At 43.8% G+C, this 20,792-nt stretch overlaps 1 protein-coding gene and 1 pseudogene across 1 annotated transcript; one reads left to right on the top strand and one right to left on the bottom strand.

The window, feature by feature from the left end:
• The first annotated feature begins 255 nt into the window (after positions 1–255).
• Positions 256–891, top strand: LOC123396795 (annotated as a pseudogene).
• Positions 892–4,332: 3,441 nt separating this feature from the next.
• On the bottom strand, positions 4,333–9,389 carry LOC123397784. Its single transcript, XM_045092317.1, has 3 exons — positions 8,758–9,389; positions 6,544–6,773; positions 4,333–5,364 (listed from the first exon to the last, which is right to left on the bottom strand). The coding sequence occupies exons 1-3, from the start codon at positions 9,278–9,280 to the stop codon at positions 4,741–4,743; spliced, it is 1,377 nt and encodes a 458-aa protein (XP_044948252.1). The 5' UTR covers positions 9,281–9,389; the 3' UTR covers positions 4,333–4,740.
• Positions 9,390–20,792: the final 11,403 nt, after the last annotated feature.

The following is a 20,792-nucleotide window of genomic DNA, read 5'->3' on the forward strand; positions in this document are numbered from 1 at the left end:
ATATGCGCTTATGTGGTGCAAGTGCATTTTTTTTTGCTTTAGCTGATGGTGTGCTTCGGTATACGTCTAATCTCCTCTTTCTGGATATAGTTCTTTTCTTGATTTGTTCTTTTGAGGGACTTTGCTTTCATTTAGTTTTTTAATCAGGATATCATCACATACATGTTAGTATTCTTATTAAGAAATATACTTCCTCCGTTCCTGGTAGAAGTAGCTTGACATTGTTTGTTTGGATTGTTCAATTTTTACAAAAAGATGTCATGGCTATCTGATTTGGCTGGATGTTCATCTACTATTATAGATTTTGGCCAAACTGACAGTGCTCAGACAGCAGGGCTTGTGCAAAGTGTGGTCCAGCAACTCAAGGCGATGAGGGCGCGCCATCAAATATCCAGCAAAATCCAGGGGCTCAAGGGACGTGTTGAAGACGCAAGAAAGCGACGTATGAGGTATAAGCTTGATGAGCGCACCTTCGAGCCTAGCATCTCAAGGGCCATCGACCCTCGTTTGCCTTCACTCTATGCTGAGCCTGATGGGCTTGTCGGTATTGACAAGCCAAGAGACGAGCTCATCAAGTGCCTAATGGAGGGGATGGGTGCATGAGTGCAGCAGCAAAAGGTGTTATCTATTGTGGGTCCTGGGGGTCTCGGTAAAACTACACTTGCCAATGAGGTGTACCGTAAACTGGAAGGCGAGTTCCAGTGTCGAGCTTTTGTTTCCTTGTCACAACAACCAGATGTGGATAAGATCTTAAGAAATATACTCTCTCAAGTCTGCCAGCAAGAGCTTCCTAGCACAAGCGTACAGAACGAGGGAAAACTCATTGACGCAATCAGAGAAGTTTTAAAGAACAAGAGGTACATTCACCAACTTTGAATTAGTTGGTTGTTGGTACTGCATCATTTTTTCTTCAGCATTGATGCTTATTTAGTAGCCTAGCCATTCTACTATAGTCTATTGTTGTTAAATTAAATTAAATATAGATGATTTTGTTTCATTTTAAGCATATATATGCAATTGTGAATAGTGCTTTGATTCATAGTTCATGAGGTTATCTATCTAAAGGGCTCAAAAGACTTCCTTTAAATATCGTAACCCCCTGTGATAAATTCAACTTTTTGTGGTGTGGCCAAACCATTGGGGAAGGGGATAATGGTTGTCTGTAATAGTAATATATAGAAGAGAAATGATTCTCTCCCCATAAACAGTGAATTTCAAGAAATCTGAAGCCCTATATCATTCTCATGATTTACTAACATTTGATGACAAGGAAACATGCCATTTTATTTATTTGTTCACATATTTTCCTTATTCATGAGATTTGCAAACCATGCACTTTGCAGGTACTTAGTTGTTATTGATGATATATGGAGTACTCAAGCATGGGAGATTTTTCAAATGTTCTTTGTTTCTGAATGATCTGGGAAGCAGAATAATGACGACAACACGTAGTATTGATATAGCCAAGTCATGTTGCTCTCGGCGCCATGATCGTGTCTATGAAATAATGCCTCTAAAGACAGCCAACTCTAAGGGTTTATTTTTTAAACGAATATTTGGCTCAGAAGATATATGTCCTCAATTGGAAGAAATCTCCTCGGAAATATTAAAAAAATGTGGTGGTTCACCATTAGCGATTCTTACAATAGAAAGTTTATTGGCTAATAAAGATAGCACAAATGAAGAATGGAAGTGGGTGTATAATTCGATCGGTTCGACACTGGGAAAGGACCCCGGTGTAGAAGAGATGAGAAGGATACTATCTCTTAGCTATGATGATCTTCCTCACCATTTGAAGACATGTTTATTGTATCTAAGTATATTTCCGGAGGACTATGAGATTGAGAGGGATCGATTGATAAGGAGGTGGATCGCTGAAGGATTCATTGATACAGATGGTGGACGAGATTTGGAGGAAATAGGAGAGTGTTATTTTAATGATCTTATCAATAGAAGTATGCTTGAGCCAGTGAAAATCCAATATGACGGTCAAGTCGTTTAATGCCGAGTGCATGATATGATTCTGGATCTCCATGCATCTAAGTCAATTGAAGAAAACTTTGCCACCTTCTCTGGTAACCAAAATGAGATATTAGTCATTCGGCATAAGATCCGTAGGCTATCTCTCAATTATTATGCCCAAGAGCACACCATGCTTCCATCAACAGCGATCATTTCTCATTGCCGCTCGCTCGGTATTGTCGGGTATGCTGAAAAGATGCCTTCTCTTTCGAAGTTTCATGTTCTGCGAGTACATGATATTGAGAATGGCGAGGAGATGGAGAGCAACTGTTTTGAGCATCTAAGGAAGCTTTTCCAGTTGAGGTATTTGCGACTCCACGTTAGAAGTATTTCTGCACTCCCTAGGCAGTTAGGAGAACTACAACATTTGAGGACTCTGGATATGGGCTGGACAAAGATCACAAAAATGTCCAAAAGCATTGTTCAGCTGCAACATTTGACATGTTTGCGCGTCAGTAATTTGAAATTACCTGAAGGGATTGGGAATCTGCAAGCTCTGCAGGAGCTATCACATATCAAAGTCAACCGGCACAGCATGGCGTCTTGTTTGCTGGAGCTGGGCAGTCTGACCAAACTAAAAATCCTTGGGCTACGCTGGTCAATTGTCAGTACACACAGTAACAAAGACACTTTTGTGGATAACTTGGTATCCTCGCTGCGCAAACTGGGTAGATCCAGCCTTCGATCCATATGCATTCGTAGTTATCATGGCTATACCATGGAGTTCTTACCGGACTCCTGGTTCCCCTCCCCTTATCTCTTGGTGCATCTTCTATGTTGTCTATGCTTGTTTTTCTATTTTTATTTTTCAAAATTCTAATTAATTTTTTGTTTAGTAGGAAAGCCTTGAGATATTTTTTGCCCGGTGCAACGCACGGGCATTTGTAATAGTTCAATATAACATAAGACTGACTTGCAAAACCAGCTTCGAAGGCTGACTAAAGAACAACTTGAACGAACCGAGGAGCGTCCTCAACTTGAAGACCAGTTCAGAGACTACTAATGATGTTCTGGATTAGTGGGTGATCACCATATCGTTTTTCGGCCAAGAGGGTCGAGCCAAGGACTCCCATAATGGTTATTGGTGGGACACGATTGTCAAAACCTACAGCGTCAAGATAGGATGTTTATGAAGAGTTGGCGCATACTCCAAGACTTAAAAGTCGTCTATTCCATAATTATCATAGATATACCCGGTCTATGATGGTATCTATATAAGCCAAGGGATATGGCTCATAGCGGACACACAATGATATCATGGTAGAACAATCTATAATTTATACGCGTTCAAATAGATACAATTATAGCAGGATGTAGGTATTACCTTTTTAGAAAACCCGAACCTAGGTAAAACTCCATGTATATGTTACCATCACATCAATGCTACCAATTCGAAACCCTTACCCATGATCTGGTGGTTTGCTCCATCACCCCCTCCTCCCCCTTCCCCACGCCCGAAAGTCAAACCCTAGGCCATCACCCACCCGCCAACATAAATGTCATGGAGGCGGATGCTCGGGAAGCATGAGTACAAGGCCAACTCCTCCTTGAGACGGTGCCGCATGACACCCTTCACCGTGACACCATTGAGGGTAGTGTCATTTGTGTACGACACCCTTCACCATGACGTCGTCGATTAGGTCAGACGAAACCACTAGGGGACCACAAGGCATCAAGACAGACCTATCCCCCTTGATCGCACCAAACACTAGCAAGCACGACCAGCGCCCGGTCGTGATTCGCCACGCGTGCTCCAGCGCACGAGCGTCCACGGTGAAGGGGGAGGGGGCCGAGGACGAAAAGGCCATCAAGCATTCAAGCATGCTCTCGAGGCCTCCCAGCTGGCCGAGCTCGCACAGTGGCTCCGGCTCTGACGGCGATGCGTTCGCAGAGGTGGGCTCTGTACAAGGGCTCGTGGGGCAGACGCCCGAGCCGGAGGAGTAGTGCTCTCGCAGACGTGGATTAGGTAAGTTTTCCAAATTTTGTACCCAGCTCGTAGGCCCGCCACTGTTTGTGTCGGCGTAGTGCCCTGCTCCTTGCTGTGCTTCTTCTCGGGCACTCTTGAGTATCAATTTTACTCATCTCCTCTTACCTTCTAGTACTATTATTGGCCATCTTGTCAGATTTTCTTACACTCTGTTTCAAATGCAGTGTAGACTTTGCTTCTAACACTGTACCACATGACAGCAATCCAAACAATTAAAAAAAAACGCGAGGTCAAGTACTGAACCTAAATGGAAAGGAAAACTACCATGCCATAAATTGTTTGTCTCAAGTTCAGTTCAGTGTGCCATTTTCACCAGTGCTGCATAATGAAATCACTGGCTGGAGCACTTCACAACTGATGCTCCAGATGCTGCATTAGTTCAAACCAAGTCTTTGACCAAAACAAATTACATTCATCAGTTCAAAGTTCAAACTACGTTAAATAATAAAGGTACCCCCCAGCAGTTGTAGGAATACAACACAAAAGAAAATAGATATCTAGGAGCTGTTCGGTGATCCTCCATCTCCCTGAAATCCGAGGATCTGCGGAGCACCCTTTTCCCCGCTCCATGATTTTTAGCTGCTCCTCCACCAAATCCGGGAGTGGGGTTGTGGAGCCGGAGGGCCTCCGAACAGGCCCCTAGTCTTCCAAGTTTGATAACACAGGATCACAAAACATAGGTCTAGTACAATTAGATCCAGGTTTTTTTTTTATCACCTAATGAGCCATCTTCAACACCCCGACGCCAAGTTATTGAGCTTGTCCCTCACAAGCAGGGACCAAGCAATAACAACCACCACCTTATGTTCGCCAACAACACATTCTCTTGTGCTTACTTGGCAATGCTGAGCAGGGAAATCAAGCTGGGCCTCGTGAGCAACAAGACGAGACTTTGTATATTCTTTTATGGTAATTTTCAGCGATCCTTCTGATTTCACGGTGACCACATTCCTTGAAAGGGAAACATAACTGCTACCCAGTCCATCTTCAAGAAATTTTTCATCACAATCAATCAACACAACTTCCCGACATTCATCAGCAATGACACCTTCAGTATACGATGAACATGAAACTCGACCTCCATATTCAAAACAAGACCCCCCTCCAACAACACTAATGGACAAGATAGTGGCCTGGACCGCACTAAAAACAGTCTCAAGGCTTAACTTTGCAGAACACAGGCAGCTAAAGAACACAGCAGTATCAGCAGTAGCAAAAATGTGGTGGTCAGTAGAACTCATCAATGCTTCATCTTGGGACTCTGTTCCATCTTTTACCCTTAGTTCAACTTCAAAATCAACAGGGTACTCGGCCAGAATAGCACGAGAAGGGCCAGTCAAGTGCAAAAATGGATCCTACAAACAACATCATCATCATTATCATTACTAACGCTTAATTGAAACCGACGAACATCTAATATTAGATGGTATTGGAAGTATTCCAAATCCAAAGGACTAATTAAAATACACCATCACAATTTTTGCTCAGGAACAAACTCAATGACCTTTTCAAATGCCTAAGAATGAACATGGTATTCCCTTCCTAAGAGTTATATGTACTGAGACAGACAGAGCATCAGGAATTATAATGTTCCTCTTGCTGCTGACCACACTACAATTGATTATATCTCTCAATGAGAACTTATTCATCTTCCATGGTTATTAGAAGGTACAAAATGGGAGACTGCTAGATACATTGGCATAGCTCCCTGAAACCATTGCTTGACACCGAGCCCCTCAACTTCCTAAAATGTTTTCAGTTCTGTTTACTGAACAAATTTCTTGCTTGAACTATATCAAGGATGCAAGTGTCAGAACCCAGAAGCCTGTGATATTGCTGTTAATGAGATACACATCAAACTATTGCCAGGGACGAAGCTAGAATAAAACTTTGTTGGGGTCATTTTCAATAAATAGATATTGTTTAGTACTAAATTAATGAAGAATTTTCCAATTTCATTGGGGTCAATTGACCCCAATGCCTACAAGGCAGCATCGTCTCTGACTATTGCAATCAACTTTGACAGTGCAACTATACCAACAAAGGCCTGCATTCTGCCTGGAAGGTGCAGTGCTGAAGGTGCTTTTGTTGATCCAGAATAGATCTTGACTTCGGCCATAAGTAGAAACTATTTTTTCATAAAACCATTTCTTGTACTCCCTCCACCCCACAGTATATAAGACATTTTTGCAAGCTAAAAAAGCTTGCAAAAACGTCTTATATTGTGGGACAGAGGGAGTGCTAACTACCACTAGATGTCCCTCATAGAGCGAGTTTCTTATCTGCTGCACTAGTCGACTAATGCTGATGATCTTAATTCGATTTCCTTGATGTGTAATTACACCCTAGCTGATAGGGATAAACTTTGCTTCAATCAAATTATTTTCATCCATGAGTAACAATAATCAAAGCTATGCTTATTTAGGAACCAGCAGAGTTATATGGACTGCCACAGTAGTTTCTATGTTTGCTAGTATAAATGTTTAATACACAAGATCACATGCAAGAGGAAGAAAAAAATGTTGTATGCATACCTTTTCAGTGAGTACTTGGCAGTTAGCCCTGGAGCGAGAGAAGAGAAGGTTGCGGTTACCATCCACAACGTCTCGAGCAGCGACCACGCCATACACATAGAGTGGCCACTTCAAGCTGTCATTTAGGTCACAGATTTCGATGGAGTAAATCTGCAAGGCCATGGTGGCGAAGCCGGTGTATGGGATGATAGCAGGTGCAGATGGGGTGAAGTACATAGGAGACAGTGTGGCTGCAACATCAATGTGTGTAGTGTTATATAATGTAGAAACTAGTAAACCAAGGGAAGTACGTACAATCTTTTACCATACAATAAGAAAACCAGCAAGTTATGATTGCATTGACTGAGAAATGCATATTAAGGAAGAAAAAGGAAGCAAAAGCAGGAAAGGCATATGAGCGCACAGGTGCTACACTCACCGACATCAAAGCCAAACGTCCACTTGGGAAACTGTAAACTAGTGTGTATTTGTGTAGGTATATACTGTACTGGTTTTCTAACCACATACCGTTGGTGTATTTTTTTTCAAATGCACCGTGGAATGGGCCCTCCACAACAACTTCACTGTCCAGAGTTTATTTCATTAATTACTACTTCCTCCGTTCCTAAATATAAGTCTTTTTAGAGATTTCACTAAGAGACTATATACAAAGTAAAATGAGTGAATCTACATTCTAAAGTATGTCTATATACATTTGTATGTGATCCTCTAGTAAAACCTCTACAAAGACTTATATTTAGTAACGGAGGGAGTACCTTCCAACAGCTACTCCCACTAACAACTTATTGCCTCCATGTTTGAATGGTATGGTTTATATATGATCAATCAATACCCTTGCTACTTGTCTCTATGGTAAATGGGTCAGAGAATCAATTTATCACTTCCTAACTCAGACAGGCATTGCATTAGTACACTGAAATTACATTATAGGAATTTGGTGTGGATTTCTCTAATTTCTGGCATGAACACTAATTGCCCTGGTTCCTCCAGCAAACCGAGCGCCTCCACCTCCGTTTCCAACGCTACCATGCACACGTGCATGCCATACACCCCGCTCCCCGAGTCGGTCACCGGCACCAGCAAATGAAGTGCCCATGGGAACAACAGGGCAGCAAAACTCGTAAAAGTGGATCGCAAACTACCACCAATCCGCTCCACGACCCCAAATGCCCAATTCCCATCAGGAAGACAAGAAGACGACGTTGAAACAAGCGAAACAATGCCGCTCAATCAAAGGTAAACAGAGCAATGGAAATGAACTAAGGAATGAAGCACATCCAGCGCGGAAGGCTGTTCAAATCAAGAGCCACGCGGTTCAGGAATCCCTCCGAAGATTCGGCAGAGCAGGATCCCAGACTCGGGCGAGCACAATGGTCGAACAAAACAGAAAATCAACGCTCACGGTCTCCTGCACGATGGCAAGCGGCAACGGCGGCGACCGCCCCGGCGTGGCATTTCCCCGAGAGCCGCACGGCTCAATGCGGGGAGCGGGCGCAGGAGAGGAGTTCGCGGCAGCTTCGGCCTTGCTCGAGGTGGGGGTTCCCTCGTCTAGTGCCGCGCGCGACCATCAGCGCGAGAGGGTGAACTGATCTTGCTCCCCGAGCTGGTCGACGTCGACGGCTCCTCAAGCTGTCCAACCTCCTCGTGAGCCATGGCGCGGAGCTCGCTGGCGCCTCCTCCACCCGTGTGCAAGGGCGGCGACACGCCGGGGTAGGGTGAGGGCGGGGCAGGGGCGGTGGTGCGGAGCTCGCTGGCGCCTCCTCCGCCCGTGTGCAAGGGTGGCGACATGCCGGGGTAGGGTGAGGGCGTGGCATGGGCGGCGGCACGGAGCACATGGGAGGGCCAGCTATGGCGCGCAAGAGCGGCAGGGGAAGGCGAGAGAGGCGCATGATTTTTGCTCCGGCAGCCGGAGCGGTGAAATAAAAATAAGGAAATGATGGATAATTTATCCTCCGCTAAGGGCTATGGGGGATCGGCTAGGTGCATGTTATATAAATCACTCGGTTAGAAATGTCCATATAAGTAAGTCCATTTGTTCCTAAATATAAGTTTTTTTTATAGATTTCAATAAAAGACTACATATGAAAAAAAAAATGAATGAATGTATATTCTAAAATATATCTAAAAACATCCTTTTATAGTTATTTATTGGAATCTCTAAAAGGAGATATATATATTTAGGAACGGAGGGAGTAGATGAGATAAGCAGATTACTTATATCGTTGAAGCCGCCAGACCTCATCACTGGACTGCCCCAAATTGATTCCCAGCTGACACGGCGTTCTTTGTAAGCAGCAATTGCAGTATCGGCAGTTGACCCGCGCCTCGCTATTCTTCTGGAGATCTTTGCACATCTTTCGGACAGAAGATAGAGTAACCTGACCGTCTCCAAGGAGATTGGAACAGCGAGTTCCCTCAGAGACTGGATCCGGTAGCCCAACTTGTGCGCCTCGTGCAGGAGCAGATCGAGAGCCTCCTCGTGATGAGGAACAAGGTAGGGCAAACTCACCACAGGCAAGCTCGCGATCTTCTGGCCGGACAACTGCTCCTTCAGCTGAGGTAATTCGCGAGATAGTGATATTCCACGAGAATGCTTCTCCAGATAGTCCTTCTTCCCAGCAAGCGTCTCTAGGCCCCTGGATGTGACCTCGAACCTCAGGAATTCGGTCTCCCACCTCAGGGTCTCGCGGTAGCGCCGAAGAGAGTCTACCAAGTCGCTTTTCGACTCCATATCCATCTTCCTCCCTTGTCCCCAGCACCTTTAATCTCTGTTTCCGCCGCCGATTCGCCGCCGCCGCCGGGTTCCTCTTTTTTTTTTTCTTTGCGGTGAATGACCTAGAGGATGTTTGGATACTAGTAGTCAGACTAGAAGTTTGTAGTCAGGCCTTGTTTGAAAGGTGACTACTACTAGTCAGCATTAAATGTCTTAGTCTTAAATTATTCTTTCCTCCTTCCATTTATCTCCTCATTTATCTCCCTTCCATTGGCGTGCCCGCATGGAAGGATGAGCCCGCAATAGGATGGGCCCGTCAATTAATTAGAGAAGAGACTTTAGTCAGTAAAAGTTAGGGGTGGGGTGACTAGGGACTAAACTAGTTTTAGTCACCCATTAGTCAGGGGTGTTTGGAGGTTTACTGACTAAAGGTGACTACTACTAGCCTCTAGTCTCTAGTGATCCAAACACCCTCCTAGCTTGGGGTTTCAACCAAGCGGACGGTCGGCATTGAGATGGATATATGCTGTCCCATCCCACCCAAGCAAAGCTCATTCCGGCCCGGTCGGAGGGGCTGGCCCAACAAGAACGACTCTCTCCACCTCACCGGTCCGTCCAAGATCCGGGAAATCCTACTTAGCGCCACAGGCTCCGGTTACACGCAAAAATTGCTAACCGACGCCTGAAGCGCTCCATACTGGGCCGGCCCATTTATAGATTTTTCATGAACTATTTTTAGCCCGTGAACTGTTTTAGCCCGTGATTTTTTTTTGAAATCGATGAACTTTTTTGAGAATTGATGATTATTTTTTCAAAATTGGTGAACTTTTTTTATAATCGATGAACATAATTTAAAATTCATGAACTTTTTTCTTAATCAGTGAACTATTTTTAAAAATTGATGAACTCTTTTTTTTTCAAAAATTGATATTTTTTTCAATTCTGTGAACTTTTTGAAAATCCATGAATATATTTAAAAAATCGGTAAACTTTTTTCATAACCATTGAACTTTTTTCGCAAATCTGATTTTTTTTGCATTTTTTAATGACCAGCCCATTTTACATGGGCCAATCCACGGGAAGAGCGTTGCAGGTGCCGGTCCCCCTAACCGGCGCTGAAGGCGCCGAATAGGAGGTCCCCCCAAGATCCTCCCTGCTATTGCTAAAAAAAAATCCTCCCTACTCTTTTTTATTTGCGGTGAAAACAAATAAATCACTAATTAAAGAAACCCCTTGTAAATGTCCCTCCCACCCTCTCAAGGACTGACAAATGGCAGCCTAGGAGTTTTTACCTTTTCCCATATATATGTTTCTTACAACATTTTATCCTTTATAAATCGTTCCTTCAATTTCTGAACTGTTTTCGTTGTTGGATTTCACATGTTAAGATCTTCAAAATTAAATAGAAGAAAAAAATCGTAGCTAGAAACATGATTTTTTTTCCTTTTCCGTGCTTCTAACAGAAGAAAATATGTATCTCTCATGAAAAAAAAAACATGTTCTTTTTATGTGTCTCTCGTGAAAGAAAATTTATGCCTACAAAAAAAAGCAAACTTAACGATGTGTTTGGTAGCATTCCTAAACTAACATGGTTGTTATCCTGTGATACATGCTTGCGTTTGTTGTTATTTGGTACTACTGTATGTGCTAAGACATGCTAAGTTAAGACTCTGTTTGGTAGCTTGCATCTGTTTAGACATGACATGTGCTACTGTAGCAATCGGTATTTTCAAATAAGTGAAAAAGAACATTTTTAAAATGTGAAAACATATGAAACATGGAAAATATTTAAAGAAAAATAAATATTTTTTGAAATTTCAAAGTTTTTATTGGAATTTAAACATTTTTGGAAAATTAAAACATTTTTTGAAATTTTGAAGTTTTTTTCGAATTTAAACAAATTTTGAAAGCTTGATCTTTCTAGACAAGTACACAAAATTTGAAAATATGTTTTTAATTCAAAATTTGAAAATTTTCATACATTTTTGAAAAAAAATTACAAAAATTGAAATTCCATACTTTTTGGAAATTTAAACAAACTTTAAAAATCAGGACAGTTTTTGAAAATTTTAAGAATTTTGAAAATCTGAACATTTTTTCATATTTTGAACATTTTCTAAAAAAGTGGAATACTAAACATTTTTTGAAACACATTGTCGCTCGGTTTGCTCGTGCATACGGATGAGTGAACGATTGTTGGGATGTTCTCTCTTCGTGCATGCTGAGAGGGTATTTGGGCTGAGTTCGTGTATGCTGAGAAGGGCCCATGCAGGCTACCAAACATCCAAAAATGGGCCGAGAAGGGAATTATCGAGCTCATGGACCCTCCATGCACTCTTCCACACACACCCTTAAGGACATGCTAAGTCAAGACATGTTGGATGCATGCATGTGTGTTTGTTTGGTACTCATGTATGTGTTGACACATGATGTGCACGGACTGTGTTTGATAGCGTGTATTTGAGGTAGGATGCATCAATCATTATTTCAGCTAGGCCAAGCTCCTCTCACAATGATTTTTCTTCATTTTCTTGCTAATTCATCCGTTAAAAACAAAAACAAATAGAAGTTATCACATACAAATTTTCCAACATGACAGGCAAACAACAACATCAATACCTTAATTGATTAAAGAATGTCACATGTTTTCGTGCTTAGGATAAGAGTTGAGCCAGGTTCAGAATAAACACCATCAATACCAGTTCAAAATCTCGAAAGAATGCCATCAACAATAATTCAGTTTTTGAAACCCACACGCCACATACAACCTATGAATGAAATGATTTAATAATAAAAATCATTCATCTCGATGAGGCGAAGGCTTTTCGTGTTGATTTTTTTAATCCGAAGAAATCTTGGGGTTCAAATAACTCACTCGATGTATCAGACATCACTATCAAGGTGTGGTGTGGGGCCAAACTTTTCTTCTCGTTGCAGGTTAGACTGTTGGGCTGCAAATTTTGCATATGACCTCGGATTGAGATGGTTCAAAAAGAAAACTCGCTCACCTTGATACAAGGAAGACAAGTCATGTTGAACACTTGTTCATTTGAAGTCGTCTTGGGGACGTTATCATGAGCAAAAGAAATGGCCCTCCATATATCACATGTTGATCATGGAGTAAAGATAAAGATTAACCGAGATAAAGCCTGATGATCGAATTCTAAATGGCCAATACACAAGCGTAACTAATATACCACATGGGGTCTTGTGGTATTGTAAAAAGTTGGTAAATGTGTTTTGCGTACTAACCCATAATAGGTGTGTGTCTATATCTAAGGGTTAGGTGATTCTCATGAGCTTGCATCAAGAGAAATATTCCAAGTGCCCATGAAAGGATGGCATCAAGTGATGATGATCATGATTGACAAGGGGAAGTTCAAGATTGACATACCAAAATATTACATGCTTAATGCTTGTGAATGATCACATGATGGGCATGTGAAGATGGAATACAAAGCGATGCTTCCACATGGTTGTGTGGGGTTGTTTGATGTCTTCACCAAGAGTCGTGATCAGGATTGCCTTTCCAACTTGAGCCAAGAATAATGTCAACATCAAGCTCAAGTGGCAAGATCTGCCAAAGGTATTAGTTCCTTTGGATTCAGTTGCCTGGGTCTATGACCATCGAAAAAGATATATGCTCAAGAATGGATTTACGGAAGATATATGTTTGTAGCTCTTTTGTGTTCTTGAGTTATACGGATCCCTCACTATTAAGAGGGAGTCAAGGGGCCATGATGGGTTTGCTCAAGTCAATATCTTCTACAAATCATTCAACTTCAAATCCATCGAAAAGACCTAAGTCTATTCTTCACACAAAAATGCATACATTGGGTTGCCTAACCTTGCCCTTGCTATCACCAATGACCAGATGTATGGTTGCTACCAAATGCCCGACAAGCATTGTTGGAAATATGCCCTAAAGCAATAATAAACTAGTTATTATTATATTTCCTTATTCATTATAATCATTTACTATCCATGCTAGAATTGTATTGATTGGAAACTCAAAATATATGTGTGGATAGATAGACAACACACAATCCCTAGTGAGCCTCTAAGGACTAGATCATTGATCAAAGATGGTCAAGGTTTCCTGACCATAGAGATGAGTTGTCATTTGATAACAGGATCACATCATTAGGAGAATGATGTGATGGACAAGACCCAAACTATGAACATAGGATATGATCATGTTAGTTTATTGCTACTATTTTCTGCATGTAAAGTATTTGTTCCTATGACCATGAGATCATGCAACTCCCGGACACCGGAGGAATGCCTTGTGTGTATCAAACGTCACACCGTAACTAGATGACTATAAAGGTGCTCTACAGGTATCTCCGAGGGTGTCTGTTGGGTTGGCGTGAATCAAGACTGGGATTTGTCACTCCGTATGACGGAGAGGTATCTCTAGGGACCACTCGGTAATACAACATCACAAGAAGCTTGCAAGCAATGTGACTAAGGAGCTAGTCACAGGATCTTGTATTACGGAACGAGTAAAGAGACTTGCCGGTAACGAGATTGAACTAGGTATGCAGATACCAACGATTGAATCTCGGAGAAGCAACATACCGATGGACAAAGGGAGTAGTATATAGGATTGATTGAATCATTGACATCGTGGTTCGACCAATAAATATCTTCGTAGAATATGTAGGAGCAAATATGTGTTGGGGCTCGAGGGAGAAATTCAAAAAAATTCCTACGGAACACCAAGATCAATCGAGGACATGCTAGAAACAAGCAAGGGGTAGAGCATCTTCATATTCATACCTTTGAAGATTGCTAAGCGGAAGTGTTACTATGAACGCGGGTGATGGAGTCGTACACGCAGCGATTTAGATCGCGGCAGTGTTGGAAATATGCCCTAGAGGCAATAATAAATAGTTATTATTATATTTCCTATTTCAAGATAATCGTTTACTATCCATGCTATAATTGTATTGAATGAAAAAATAGATACATGTGTGGATACATGGACAAAACAATGTCCCTAGCAAGCCTCTAGTTTGCTAGCCAGTTGATCAAGGATAGTCAAGGTTTTCTGACTATATGCAAGTGTTGTCACTTGATAACTGGATCACATCATTAGGGGAATCATGTGATGGACTAGACCCAAACTAATGAACGTAGCATATTGATTGTGTCATTTTATTCCTATTGTTTTATGTGTGTCAAGTATTTATTCCTATGACCATGAGATCATATAACTCACTGGCACCGGAGGAATACCTTGTGTGTATCAAACGTCACAACGTAACTGGGCGACTATAAAGGTGCTCTACAGGTATCTCCGAAGGTGTCCGTTGAGTTAGTATGGATCAAGACTTGGATTTCTCACTCCATGTGACGGAGAGGTATCTCGGGGCCCACTCGGTAATACAACATCACACACAAGCCTTGCAAGCAGTGTGACTTAGTGTAAGTCAGGGGATCTTGTATTACGGAACGAGTAAATAGACTTGCCGGTAACGAGATTGAAATAGGTATGCGGATACCAACGATCGAATCTCGGGCAGGTAACATACCGAAGGACAAAGGGAATGACATACGGGATTATATGAATCCTTGACACCGAGGTTCAACCAATAAGATCTTCGGAGAATATGTAGGATCCAATATGGGCATACAGGTCCTGCTATTGGATATTGACCGAGGAGTGTCTCGGGTCATGTCTACATAGTTCTCGAACCCGCAGGGTCTGCACACTTAAGGTTTGATGATGTTTTAATATAGTTGAGTTATATGTGTGGTTACCGAATGTTGTTCGGAGTCCCGGATGAGATCACAGACGCCGCGAGGGTTTCCGGAATGGTCCAGAAACGAGGATTGATATATAGGATGGTTTCATTTGGTTACCGGAAGGTTTCGGGCATTACCGGCAGTGTACCGGGAGTGACTAATGGGTTTCGGGAGTTTACCGGGAGGGGCCCACCCACCCGGGAGTGACCCCAAGGCCCTAGGGTGGCGCCACAAGTCCTTAGTGGGCTGGTGGAGTCAACCCAAAGGATTCCATGGCGCCACATAAGAAAATACCAAAAGAAAAGAAGAAGAAAAAGGAAAGAGGTAGGTGGGAAGGAAGGAGTGGACTCCTTCCCCCAAACCGAATTGGGATGGGAGTCCACCTCCTCCTCCTAGCGCCGGCGCACCCTTGAGGCCTTGTACCTCAAGGCAAGCCCCCTCCCCTCCTCCTATATATAGTGGTGGTTTTAGGGCTTTTGAGACACAAATTTTGCCACGTGCGGCCCGACCACAAACCACACAGTTTTTCCTCCAGATCGGATTTCTGCGGAGCTCGGGCGGAGCCGTGCAGGAGTAGATCATCACCACCACCGGAGCGCCGTCACGCTGCCGGAGAACTCATCTACTTCTCTGTCTCTCTTGCTGGATCAAGAAGGCCGAGATCGTCATCGAGCTGTATGTGTGTTGAATGCGTAGGTGCCGTCCGTTCGGCGCTAGATCGGATGGGATCGTGGGACGGATCATGGGACGATGGTGATTTGAATCACGAAGCTGTACCACTACATCAACCGCGTTTCTTAACTCTTCCCGCTTAGCGATCTACAAGGGTACGTAGATGTCACGCCCAAGATGCGACCCTATCCTCAATTTGGCACGAAGGCCTCGTAGGGATAGAAGTGCATCTTGTCGTGTCGCAAGAATGGATATCGCTACAAGTACATGTACTGAAAAGAAGATATATATATATATATATATATATATATATATATATATATATATAGAATTGGCTTACACTCGCCACAAGCTACATCAGAGTCACATCAGTACATTACATATTCATCAAGAGTAACAGCAGGGTCCGACTACTGACGAAAACAAACGACAAAAGAAAAACGACGTCCATCCTTGCTATCCCAGGCTGCCGGCCTGGAACCCATCCTAGATCGATGAAGAAGAAGAAGAAGCAACTCCAAATGAACAATCAACGCGCTCGCGTCAAGTAACCTTTACTTGTACCTGCAACTTGTGTTGTAGTAATCTGTGAGCCACGGGGGACTCAGCAATCTCATTTCCAAAGGTATCAAGACTAGCAAAGCTTAATGGGTGAGGTATGGTTAAGTGGTGAGGTTGCAGCAGTGGCTAAGCATATATATATGGTGGCTAACTTACGAGTACAAGAAATAAGAGAGGGAAGATCTACGCATAACGGACGTGAACTACTCATGATCAAATGAATGATCTTGAACACCTACCTACGTCAGACATAACCCCACCGTGTCCTCGATCGGAGAAAGAACTCACGAAAGAGACAGTCACGGTTACGCACACAGTTGGCATATTTTAATTAAGTTAACTTCAAGTTATCTAGAACCAGTGTTAAACAAAGCTTCCATGTTGCCACATAACCGCGGGCACGGCTTTCCGAAAAGATTTAACCCTGCAGGGGTACTGCAACTAGTCCATCACAAATTACCACAAGCCGCATAGAAATCCTCAATCACGAAGCTCCCGATCTCGTCGGATTCCCTAGTGGAAAACCTCAACTCTGAGATTACCCAAAGCATCACCAGAATCCCGATGCACAAGATATTTTGTCAAAGGTAAAACTAATCCAGCAAGGCCACCCGACATGTCGACGATCCCGATAGGAGTTGCGTACCTCGTTCTCAAGACACGACGGATGGGTCACACTAGGAGAAACCAAACCTCGGGTTTCCCCGCGGTGGCCCCGTAGTCTGCCAATTTGGACCAACACTCATGAGGAGCACTGGCCCGGGGGTTGATTAAATTATCCTCGGGTTAATTACTCCCTATGCAGTTCATTAGTGATTAGGCAAATGTAGTACCAAAGTTGGGCCCTGCCAGACCAACTTTAATCTAAAACGAATTATCAAGGGGTTCCCCATAACAACCCCGATCGTGTTAGGAGCGCTCAATTATGGAACATAACACCGGTAGCCGAAAACTAAGGGGGCAAAGGTGGAACAAAACACCAGGCTAGAAAGGCCGAGCCTTCCACCTTTTACCAAGTATATAGGTCCATTAAATTAAATAGAATTTAAATAGGGTGTTAAGACAAGGAACCCATGTTATCACATGGAAGCATCTCCACCTACAACTAGCAACGCTAACAACATGGATAAGCAAGCGGTAACATAGACAATGAGTGGTTTGCTAGGTCGAACAGCTTGAAGGTTATCATGGCATTGTTGAGAGGCTGATATGTAAACATGTGGTAGGCAACGAGACATAAATGATAGAAGCGATAAGACTAGCATGGCAATGATAGTAATGGTATCTGGGGAAATGGTCATCTTGCCTGAGATCCTGCTTGGAAGAAGAACAACTCCGAGAAGCAGTCGAACCGAAGTAGTCGAACGGGTCCTCACATTCCGACACGCTTGCGGAACTCTATCGAGACGGAGCAAACCGGAAACAAACATCAACACAGATATTCACCACACGATGCACAACATGATGCACAACCTAATATGATGCATAATGAGTTCAATGATGCAAGGGATGACATGGCAATTCACCTCACACAAACTCTACACATTAAGTGAAGCTCGATATGCAACGGGTTGCATATCGACGAAACTCCACGATTAATTATTTAATTCACTCCCGATTATTTAACACGCAATATTAAGTGTTGTTAACATGGCAAGGGGTGAAGCGGGTGATTCTACAAGACATCCTAGACGGTTTAACTCACGGAACATAGAACGGAGCTACGGGACCAGAGACATGCAACACAATATGATATGCCATGAATGCTTCATGCATGCAAGTTACAACATCACCACGGCAAGAAGAGAAGGAAACATGTGTCGCCACGGCGAGCGAGAGGGAACCATGACGGCAAGACGGAAACGATGCCACGGCAACGTTCCTGTCCCGATACTTAACGAGACATCGGTGCCACGATCTGGAAGCGTGTGCGGGAACACTAATTAAAGATGGGGTGATCCCGGTTACCGGGTTCCCATGTGTTGAGGCACAACAAAAGAAGTACACGTGCAACGGGCAACATACGGTGCATACATATATTCAACTCATACAACACATGCATTCGTTACACGACACGTCTCATCGGTATACCTTCGACGCGTGCGAATCGGAGCGGTTCAGTTCGGTGAAGGGGAACAACGGTCGTCGTGGAAGTCGTGGAAGTCGGATCTCGTCGATGGTAGTCGTACGCTCGGCGTCGTGGTTCACGATCTTCGGCGTCGGTTACGGTCTTCACCTCGGAAGTCGATCACGTCTCCGTCGATGTTCGGGGTTCGTCGAGTGAAAGGACGTGGATGTCGCCTAGAGGGGGGGGGGGTGAATAGGTGCTTTAAAGTAATTAAGGTTTAGGCTTGAACAAATGCGGAATAAAACTAACGTTTAATATGTCAAGCACAAAACCTACAAAAAACTAGGCTCACCTATGTGCACCAACAACTTATGCTAAGCAAGATAAACAACTAAGTGATAGCAAGATATATTATAATAAACAATATGTCTATCACAAAGTAAAGTGCATAAGTAAAGGGTTCGGGTAAGAGATAACCGAGGCACGGGGAGACGATGATGTATCCCGAAGTTCACACCCTTGCGGATGCTAATCTCCGTTAGAGCGGTGTGGAGGCACAATGCTCCCCAAGATGCCACTAAGGCCACCGTAATCTCCTCACGCCCTCGCACAATGCAAGATGTCGTGATTCCACTAAGGGACCCTTGAGGGCGGTCACCGAACCCGTACAAATGGCAAACCTTGGGGGCGGTCACCGAACCCGTACACGTGGCAACCCTTGGGGGCGGTTACCGGTACCCGTACACGTGGCAACCCTTGGGGGCGATTACCGGTACCCGTACAAATTGCTCGGGGCTATCTCCACAACCTAATTGGAGGCCCCGACGCTTGCCCGGAGCTTCACACCACAATGATTGAGCTCCGAGACACCACCAAGCTTCTAGGATGCCAAAGCATCCACGAAGAACAATATCTAGGGTACTAAGTACCAAAGGTAGTAAGCTTCTCAACTTCTCACTTCCACGTATCACCGTGGAGAACTCAAACCGATACAACTAATGCAATGGCAAGAACACACGAAGTGGTCAAGTCCCTCACACTCAAATCCCTCCACAACAACAAAAGCTATGGAGAAATATGAGAGGAAGAACAAGGAGCTCACAAAGAACTCCAAGATCTAGATCCAAGGGGTTCCCCTCACATAGATGAGAAAGTGATTGGTGGAGATGTGGATCTAGATCTCCTCTCTCTTTTCCCTCAAGAACAAGCAAGAATCATTGGAGGGATTGAGAGTTAGCAAGCTCTAAGAATGTCAACAATGGAGGTAGAACAAGAGCTCAACGGATAGATCAAGCCAAGGGGGAAGAAGACCCCCTTTATATAGTGGGGGAAGGAATCAGACCGTTACCCCCACTCTCTGCCCGAGCTCCAGCGGTACTACCGCTGGCTGCAACGGTACTACCGCTGGCACTCCAGCGGTACTACCGCTGACCAGGGGCGGTACTACCGCCGGCTGCAGCGGTACTACCGCTGGTACTCTAGCGGTACTACCGCTGGCCCCAGCGGTACTACCGCTGGGCCCCTGGTAGTGCAAAGGCACTACCACCGCCAAGAAAGTCTTCGCAAAAAGGTCCGTCCACGAACAACCGCTAGGCAGGCGGTACTAAGCTCCTGGAGCGGTACTACCGCTGATCAGGGGCGGTACTACCGCTAGGGCCAGCGGTACTACCGCCAACTCTAGCGGTACTACTGCTAGGTTCAGCGGTACTACCGCTCGCCATTGAAACAGCCATAACTTTCGCATACGAGCTCCGAATCGAGCAAACCCAAGCTTGTTGGATTCAGGACGACAAGAGCTATCCAAACAGCGACCATGCAGATATGAAAATGCCAATGATATAGAGATGTGAGTCCTCTATGAATGAAGAACCGGCAAAAACTCCAACATCAAAAACATCATAGTAGATGCATATGGACTCCGTTTTCGATGAACTCGAGCTTGTCACGAAGATGACCATAAGCTCTAAAACTCACAAAGAGAAACACCAAACAAGAACCAAGAAGTATGATGCAAGGTTGCAAATGGTTTGAGCTCTCAACGAACGATACGATCAAGCTACTCACTTGAGAGCCCCCCTTGATAGTACAACAATCTATCCTAACCAGAAAACCTATCAAGGGCAAACCTATACCTTGCACCTCGTCCTCTTGAGCTAGATGATGATGATCTTGACTTACTCAAGATGGACCACCTTTCTTGATTGCGTTGGCTTGATGAAGACTAGTTGATTGCTCCCCCATACTCACTATGGGTGAGCCACTCTTCAGCATATCTTCACAAGTCCATTGCCACCACAATGGACGGCAAGCTTCAAGCATGATATCTTCGTGCTGATCCACTTGAACTTGCACATCGCAATCTTGATGACAATCACAACTTGACGTCATACTTCATGGGTTGTATGAGATCTTCTCTTTGACGCAAGCCCATGGAAACACACCTAACCCACACATAGAATTCTCACGAAGACCATGGGTTAGTAC

The sequence above is a fragment of the Hordeum vulgare genome, chromosome 5H (genome assembly GCF_904849725.1).
Source record: "Hordeum vulgare subsp. vulgare chromosome 5H, MorexV3_pseudomolecules_assembly, whole genome shotgun sequence".
Taxonomy (NCBI): Eukaryota; Viridiplantae; Streptophyta; class Magnoliopsida; order Poales; family Poaceae; genus Hordeum; species Hordeum vulgare.

What these genes read in the sequence shown, in the direction of transcription:
- LOC123397784 (XM_045092317.1), bottom strand. Translation starts at nt 9,280, where the DNA reads ATGGATATGGAGTCGAAAAGCGACTTGGTAGACTCTCTTCGGCGCTAC. An exon ending in TGGCGGCTTCAACGATATAA is followed by an intron (nt 6,774 to 8,757) that starts GTAATCTGCTTA and finishes TTGATGTTGCAG; the next exon opens with CCACACTGTCTCCTATGTAC. An exon ending in GCCAAGTACTCACTGAAAAG is followed by an intron (nt 5,365 to 6,543) that starts GTATGCATACAA and finishes TGTTGTTTGTAG; the next exon opens with GATCCATTTTTGCACTTGAC.